This window comes from Clinocottus analis, unplaced genomic scaffold (assembly GCF_023055335.1).
Source record: "Clinocottus analis isolate CAN_PGR_092001 unplaced genomic scaffold, fCliAna1.0.p SCAF_5, whole genome shotgun sequence".
In the NCBI taxonomy this organism is placed as follows: Eukaryota; Metazoa; Chordata; class Actinopteri; order Perciformes; family Cottidae; genus Clinocottus; species Clinocottus analis.
The window spans coordinates 17,123,603-17,132,745 of NW_027176207.1; the positions used below are offsets into that span (position 1 = coordinate 17,123,603).

At 42.0% G+C, this 9,143-nt stretch overlaps 1 protein-coding gene across 5 annotated transcripts in view; it reads left to right on the forward strand.

Annotated features, from left to right (window-relative positions):
- The window catches only part of cadm1a (cell adhesion molecule 1a), a 342,257-nt gene extending 337,747 nt beyond the window's left edge, over positions 1-4,510 (forward strand). For all 5 annotated transcript variants that reach the window (XM_068600532.1, XM_068600534.1, XM_068600535.1 and 2 more), the window contains 2 exons: positions 2,539-2,667; positions 4,341-4,510. In XM_068600532.1, coding sequence (XP_068456633.1) covers positions 2,539-2,667; positions 4,341-4,459 — 248 coding nt within the window. In that variant the 3' untranslated portion in view covers positions 4,460-4,510. The remainder of the gene's footprint in view (positions 1-2,538; positions 2,668-4,340) is intronic.
- The last annotated feature ends 4,633 nt before the right edge of the window (positions 4,511-9,143 follow it).

A 9,143-nucleotide genomic window follows, 5' to 3' on the forward strand; every position in this document is an offset into this window, starting at 1 on the left:
TCCTTCTCCTGGAGCTCACTCAGCAAATCCCTTGAGTGTAGAAGTAGGCTGGAGAAGCGCGTGTTGGGGTTTTAGTGAGTTACTATAGCTAATGGATTGTGGGGGCTGATGGTTTCCTCCACGTGAGCCGATTGCTAAGAACTGGCTGGTGTTCAGTGTTCTGACTTCACTTTTTCTGCCATTCTCTATTTTCTTGTCTCTAAAAAAGACATTATTGAGGAAGTGAAGGTTAAGTGTATGGTGTAATGGTATCTTAATAAGCTGAAAGCACAGAAATGCATTAGTAATGTACACATTATATTAGATACCAAAGTGCTAGGTGGCTGGCGAATTAATTCCAGGTCACATCTCAATGCAACACTTAAGCCAAGTAAGTTATCTTCTCTCCCCCACCTTCACCTTCACCTCCACCCTTTCCCATTAATTTTACTACAACACATCTGGTGGGCTAGTGATGACAACATGTGCTCCTCCTTTGTGCTGAGAAGGGCCAATCGCATCCACAAGCGGGTATTAACTTTGGCTTGTCATGGATCCCTACACTTGATCAATAGCTTTCACATCGCATTACAGCCAAGAGCTTCAGGGGCTTTTATGTCCCGCCCCTAGCAGGGTTTATTTTTGTTAAAAAAATATATATATATATATAACATTCCCATTTAGTGACTTACTGAGTCATTTGTAAATGTGTTGCCTTAAAGTTTCTGCTTCAGGTTTCTTCCAAGATGTTTTTTATTTATTTTTTGAACTGACATTTTGATACGAGAAACATATTTAAATGAACGTGAGGGAACGGTTGAATATGAATATGAAAGGCCAGGTTTACCCTGTGCACGTCCCGCGTGTCTCCACACCGCACATGTACGTGTGAGGGAGGAGCGTGTGATAGGAAGAGACGTGCTAACAGAGGTTGATTATATACTCCATTGAATGCACTGAGGTAACTGTCAGAATAGCGCAGAGCTCAGATGGGATTTACAAAATCTCCGATCCATTAGCGATACTTGCAGCGTCGCACATGCGGACATGGAGAGAGGCACGACCATTCAAAGCTATGGCCAGGTGCATGCCAGAGATTACGTCACACCTGTCTGCTACCGCGCTGCCACGACTTTAACTTAGCATCAAAATGCTCCTACTTTTTTTTTTTTTTTCTTTTTTTTTTCACAGCTCCACCTTTGTGAATGAAACATGCTTCACAGATAAAACTGCCTCGCCTTCCCCCCTAATAACGGATTACTGGACACAGATATGAACGAATTAGGCTAAACAGAGTGAGATTACGAAATCGTAATTCTCGGAGCATTATTCTGAGTAATAGTAATGAGCTCTCCTTCAGAGTGTGTCTGGAGGGCAGTACCAGGAGCTGACTGCGTAATGAGCCGCCGCCTGAGTAAATCAGGCGCTAAATACACAGATTGCGGCCGCAAACTCGGTGAACGTCGCGCGCGCGCACATTTACGCAACGCCACTTTCTTAGTAAATCTGTCCCCGAGTGATTTCTCACAGCGCAGCAGGAGCACCGTCCTTCCTGTCCTGCTCAGTTTAATCAATTGCTGATTGCAAAACCAAACTGTTATCGCCGCGGCAATTCTGGAGAGTGGTTATTAAAAATGGCGGGCGAGATAAAAACGGAGCCAAACTGGTCCCGGGAGTATAACTCCTCATCGCGAACAAAAGGGTTCATGCAGCACAAATTAATGGGTAAGGTCAAGGACTGAACTTTTTTTTAAAAATAAAAACAAAAAACAAAGCAGTCCACATTTTCAGGCTTCGGCCATTATGGTTGTCCACGAGGCAAAGAAAAGGGAAATTATTATGTTAAGTTCAGGGACAGCGCGTAAGATGGTGGGGGTTGGGTTTTGGTTTTTAGTCTTGTTGGAACTTTTTCCTTCTGGTCGTGAGTGTGTGCGCTGAGGCTCCAAGGGCCTTGCATTTAAAGGTTTTTTTTTTGTAGTGGGGTCCTATAAGGTACTTATCCTTACTTAGTGTATCATCTCCTACTAGACGGCGGTCGGCATGCCCCGAGTTTGGAGAAAAGTTTGCAGTTGAAGTGTATACGCTATATTTAGAATATGTTCACGGCTCTATCTTGCCATCACACAGTCCTCCTCGACAGGGAGCCGAACCTGAAGTGAAACTTATCCGTGCTCTCTTCAAAGCCAAATACAGGATAGATAGCTTTCAGTTTCAGCTCAGTTCCCTGTCGCAAAATGTATAAAATATCTTTTAATCGGCTGAAATGCATTTTGAGGCGGACCCCGTCCACAACACAACGTTTTGCTTTGCTGTTTTTCCAAACTGGTGGCGTGCCAACAGCCACGTACTGTACAACACGCTGGCAGTAGATAAGTACCTGATACAACCTCGCTTAAAAACACAGAGCTATCATTTTAAAGTGACATCTAGATGCCTATCGGCACATTTGACTGTCAGACATCCCGGCGGAGACGTGGTGGCTGACTGTTATTCCCACGATGTAACACTGAGAACTGCCGTGTACGCACACTGACTTTCTCTTTCCTTTTTGCTTTTCAGATTCACGAGCCGGCGAAGGAGCGCCCCGAACGGTGGACCACGCAGTGATCGGAGGAGTGGTGGCCGTGGTCGTCTTCGCCATGCTCTGTCTACTCATCGTCTTGGGGCGCTACTTCGCGAGACACAAAGGTACCGGAGCTGTAAATACAGCTTCCTCAGCCGAGCTAACACATTCACGCTTGTTTTTCTAACGAAAGCGGCATCGGGACAGATTATTCTATACAGCACGCGGGAGGTGACAGCACAGAGCCAGCGCTGGACTCAGCAACATGGATAGACAGCAGTAAACTGCTGCAATCTGCCCACACATCACAGCAATGGTACTGGAGTTGTAGGAAGCCGGAGGCGGGTGGGTTATGAAGATGCTGTTGGAGTTTGACTAACGACCACCTGGCAAATACATATCTTCCTCTTTATTTGGCGACCATGAGACGGGATGTACCAACTTAGTTTGGAAAATAAACACGTGGAAGCCAGACAGATACCGGTAAATTACTACCTCACAAACAAAACAGTCCTTGTTCATACGGATTAGAGGGACTAAAAGGAAATCAACAAACAACACCACTTAAAAAATAGATAGAGAAATACATAATGAATACCAATTTAAGAAATGCAGATTAAATTAAAGAGGCAGTTCACAGAATATATAGTGTTAGTGCATCTATGTTCTATATACTTATAGGAATAATGCTCACAAACTGTAATCTATAGGTTTTTGTGTTGCTCAGCATGAACAAAACGGCAATGAAAAGTCAATTAGGATCCTTTTTCGTGGTGAACCAACAAATGAAACGCACCCATGTGACCATCATGAAGCCCACTTTGCCTAATGGCTTTGTGTGTGGTGCGAAGTTGTACGCTTTTAAAATAGCAGTGGATGCTCGATATGAATATTCATGAAAGAGCAATAATGATAGAGAAGCGATGAAAGAGAGATTTCATTTTTGCTTTGCCTTCTTTTGGTTGCTACACTTATGCAGGGAAGCGTTGAGATGTGAGACTGGAGCGAGAGGAAGTCGCTACACTGACGCTTCCTGAGTCAACTCGCAACCGTGAGAACAAATGTGGGAGTCGGGTAAAGTGCTGTTGTCAACTGAGATGAAGTCTCCAGCGGATGTGTAATTTGATTCCATCTCTATAGGCAAATATGTTGCACCTTTAACCAAGACACTGTAATTATACATAAGAGCGCTAAACAAGAAGGCTGCCATCCGAGTCATTTCTCATACGTGAGCCGATCTTTTGTATTATCTTTAACAAACTCGACAAAAATCACAATCTCAACACCTGCGACGCAGCACCATCTTGCCTCCGTCTATTCACGCCGAATTTGGGCTTTTACTTCCGCATTTGAAGTGCCCGTCCTCATGCGGTCTGCAATGTCGCCACCGCTATCAACCTCTGCCGTGATAGGATGTGAATAAATCTTGTAAATTCAGTATTAAGGGGCTCGCCGGCTCCTTTTTTTTTTCCCTCCCTCCTCTGAACTTGACAAGGTTAATTTGAAGGTGCGAGCCATGCTCCTCCACACACTCGAGATCATTCCGAAAACCTGATTCTCGTGTGCCAATTTGAATGAAAAGTAGGGGGGAAATGATGTATAATCTGAATATTACAGCTTGCTGGTGTTAGGTTTGTGTAAATGGCCACACGGAGATGGATTTACATAATTAGGTGCTGAGGGATGTAGAGGCACATTTTAATCTTTTTGTATCATCTACGCAGCAGGCTATCAACCCAGTCCGTGACTCTGTCCTTCATCCCCCCCCCCTCCCTCTTCCTCCCCTCCTCCACCTCAGGTACCTACTTCACACACGAAGCCAAAGGAGCGGATGACGCAGCGGACGCCGACACAGCCATCATCAACGCAGAGGGTGGCCACACCAACTCGGACGAAAAGAAAGAGTACTACATCTAATCAGAGGCGGACCCCCTCACTCTAGTGTCCTCTTTGGGACAACGAGCTGTTTTTGGGGCCGGGGGAGGAGCAAAAAGGAGGGGGGGGGTTGATGGAGAGGGGGGGCGTTGAGTCGGTTCAGGATCACGTTTAGTGAGAGTAAAGGGGTTTTAGGGAGTAGAAGAGAGGTGGAGTTTTGAAAAGAAAGGCCTGGTTTTAAGCCGTTGTTTAGTCTAGTCTGCAGATGTAGATGGAATGTTTTGTGTGTAAAAAAAATTAAAAATCAAAAAAGGACAAAAAATGGGAGGGCTTGGGGTTTTTTTTTCGGTTATCTGAGAGTGGGGAAGGAGGGGGGAGGGGGGGAGGGTTGCGGGCGGGAAGGCTCCCGCCATACGTTGCCAGAAATCACTGTAGAGAGCTTCACCATTTCGACACCTCCCTAACTGCTGGTACGAATTTTTATTTAGTTCAACCATTTGCAGAAAATTCTGTGCCTTGTTCTATTCATACTTTTGGATTCGTGTTGATCCTCATTTGCATAACCTTGTTGCTCTCCCCCCTTACCCCCCTCCCCCGTCTCATCTTTCCCACTCGTAATCATTGATGTGCTGTTGGCTTTTTTTTTTTTTTTTTTGTACGAGGGTAAAATTACACAGCCACTTTATTCATTTCCCTAAATGTGTCTGCACACGTTTCCTCTACTGCGTAACAAAAACTCTTTCCAGTATACTGTGATTTGTCTCAAGCCATTACTTCCCCTCTCCTTTTTTCCCCTCTAATGTTTTAACAGCTCCAAAAATGCATGGAATGCTTTACATATCATTGTACAAAGGACATACATGAGAAACAGGTTTGATGTACTGTATATGCTCTCCCTGCCCCCACCGCCCCTAAACATAACCACATTATCAAAAAGAAGGCAGCAAAGGATCATATTTTAGGATTTCATTTGGCCAATTCACTTTTTAAATTCATGTTTTGTTCTTCAAAGCAGATTTACAACTGCCTATTAAAAAATACCTTTCTTAGTAAAGAAAAGTAGTACATTATTTTTGCTTCACGGCGCTGCCATTTCATTATTTTGATTTCTTTCTCTGTTCAGTACTATTTTTCCTCCATTAGTCTGGATGGAAGCTCTGTTTTCCCACCAGCTTTTATTGAGTTGTAATGATGTGATTCAATTGATTTCCATCTGCTCTCACTCTAGAATATTTTTCTTACAAATGGGAAAGTAAGAAAATGTAAATTGGTTTAAAATTGGTTTTGGCAGGCTCTCAGTCAAGATGCCTCAGTAATAAAAGGCTGTTGAAAAACATATTTGCTATTAATATTGGCCAACTAGCAGCCGTAAGAGAGGGGGTATTGTACATAACTTTACCGAAAAGAGAAAGGGCCTCAACCAAACACATTCAAATTGATTTTAGGAACACATGCGCTGCACAAAAACATCACGTTATCTCACACACACACACACACACAATCCAATGTAAATCAAGCCAATGGAATCACAGCTGTATTGTACACTAATCCTTACTAAGAAATATTTTTTACAACTTAATAGAATTGCAACGGAGTACCTTGGTGGATTTGATTCTGTTACGCTCATTGTGGGTTTGGTCAAAATGGAAGTAAACGTCTTCAAACTGAAACGCTCTTAAAAAAGACGGTCCAGTCTTTCCACTTCCATCACCTTCTCAAAATCTATTTTTCTTTTATGCAGCAGCTTGAGTGCGTAAACAATTGGTAATATTTTTTGCATGTGTGTATGTGCTAAAACTCATTCTTTTCGCCTCTCTATCTTGCTTTACGTATCACCTGCCAAAACTAGAATGAGGATCTGTTTTGCTGCACCAGCTGGGGAGCACTGAGGAATGCCAAAAGTAATTAATTGTTAGTAACTGAACTTGATACGCGTGTTGTGGTAATCCACGGGTTACATTAGTGCCCTGGCTTCTTAACATGGCAATAAGGGTCTATTTCATGGCGTTGTTTGTCATCATTATGTGTTCACACAGCAAGCAGCTCGCTTAATGAGCCCGTCCTCTCGTCTGTCGGCTGTGGGTGGATCGAGGAGGTCGAGGTCACCGTGTACACCTTCAGAGTCTTGAACGGGCTCGGCGTGTCATATCTTTAAACATTTAATCAACACAGATGAGACAATTACAGACCGTGAGCGTCTGCAACTATTCCTAAAGTGTAGTATTTTAAAGTATCTTAGGAGTACCAGAATAAATTCAACCAACTTAAATCACATCGAAACAGTGAAGAATTTGGTTTTTCAAGTGACTCGTAAAGTAACGTTGGTGAGATTTTACACTTTGTTTGTGCTTCTTTGGATAAAATACATCACAATGAAACCGATTAGTGCATTTTGAAGTTCACACGTTGCACATCAAAAGTAGGCCGGTGTCACTCAGTATTAATACTGTTTGCATGAATATTAATGTGCAAATAGGCCTAAGCTTTTAGCAAAGTCATATAACATTGTGTCCAAATTTATGCATTGTGTTGTTTTTTTAAATGTACTGTAACTCTGGTGTTCAGTTTTAGACAAAATACATGTGCTTTCTTCAAAGTAACTGAGAGTCAAAAGCCACGTAAAAAACACACGGAAGCAAATTAATAAATACAATTGCCAATTTCACAACAAATACATACGTACGCGGCATAAAAAAAAAGCACATTGGAAATACAGATAATCTACGAGCATGGTAATCCATTCCCCAAACTCCCCAGGAAGGAATTCAGTACGACAGGCAGCGTTTCTGTATTTGATTGTGTTTTCCATACTTTCAGCTTGCGAGTTGTTGCCCTTTATGTGTTGTCAAATGTGTCGATTTGTGTCCTAAGTTGCTTGTGTTTAAGTCGTTTGATGTATTTTTTCTCATATTTTAGCTCACACTGTGGCTTTTTTTTCTCGCCACCGTACTTTCTTGCCCACCTTTAACCTCAGTTTTCACTGAAGTCTTTGGGTTTTCTGTCGTTCTGAAAATATTAGAATTTGATATTTATGACGTACATCAATGATATTAATAAAATGTACACAGTTTTAATGTCGCTGGACGTCATCGGGTCATACCGGTGTTGCTTGCTGTGTGGACACTCACATCCAAGATACTATACTTTTTTTTGCCATGTTAACACATTTGATTGGAATTTCTCAATCTGCGGCTCAGATTGCGACACACATTAACGATGTGATAGCTTTAATATGTCATAGTCATGCATGAAGACAGCATCCAGTCTTTCCATATCGAGATTAGGGTTTGGGGTTTTTTCGAGGCATCCTAAAAATGATGTTCCCATACAACAAAAACTGCATTGTCAATTACATATTTACTCTCGGATCACGCTTGCTTTTGACACAAAATGCCTTTCTAATAATAGTGTGCAGAACTCAACACAGGACTCTCACCCAGGAGAATGTTGTTAGTGTCCCGTGCGAACACATAACAAACACACTTACTACAAATAAGTTGTTTAAAATAGTACATCCACATAGATTCAAGAAAGTTTCCTAAAACTAGATTATGATTATGAATGAACCATTTGGAAAATGTTCGATTAGCTGCTACTTCTATGTCCAGTGACATTGCAGTAGCTAACGTTACATGAATCTAAAAACACCACCACAAAAAATAACCTAATTATTTAGTTTATGTCGCCACATAGTGCGAATCGACTTCATTGCTCTACCACAAAAGATTCGTCGCTTGTCATAACTGTCCGCATCTCAGCAGACCTGTGTGCAGAACATGAGGTGAGCCACATACAAAATGTACTTTACAAATAAAGATGCACACATTCATCCTTGATAGGAATAAAAAAAAAAACACTTAAAAAGACTTTGTGGAGGGAATAGAATTGAATGAGGGAGAAAGTGTGAAATCTTGTGGCTGAATGTTAATTAACTTCAATTTCAAACTGCATCCTGGAGAAAATGTCCTCAAAACGTGCTTGAGAATGCAGTTGAGTTTCAGGAAAACATCATTTTGTAGGTGACAGGGTTGTCAAAGGGAAGTTGAGGAAGTTCTTGTGAGGCGCATTACGCAAAATTCCACTGTCCACACCTGTGCATTTTAAAAGTGATTTGGTACTTTTTCTGCAGTTTTAGGAGACAGTCGGAGGGCCGGGTGGGAGATGTGAACACGTTCTTTAGCTTTTTTCGATATGATACAGCAGTTGTAGACGGGGGGGGGGGGCGACAGGAGCAATGTTGCTTACAAAGATCAAAGATGACGTGTCCGACGCGCTCCAACTGTTGAAACTTGAGTTCATTGAAAAGTTGTGTACTCACATAGGAATTACCACTAAGTTAACACTGTATGCTGATGACACTGTTTTGTGTTTGTTACGTGGACGGGTGGGGGGGGGGGATGGTTCAAATTAGGTTTGATGTTTTACAGTCTGGTGTCTGATAAAACTATTAACTGACTTGTTATTGTTGCTTTATGAATCACAGAGAGTGACTGGGAGTGTGTGATTTGTAATTTACAGTGAGCACTATTTCGCTTCAGTGACATGTGGCAGCTTTTATTTAAATCAGACTTCAACATATGTACTTGCCAATAAAGGAATAGAACTGAGTATTGTCTTTTCCATTAAGGCTGATGCATTAATATTTAATTTGTGCATATTAAATCTGTTGTGCGTTGGAACGGCAGGAGTGTGTCTCCAAATGTTTTGCCTACTTTAATTTTGCTCT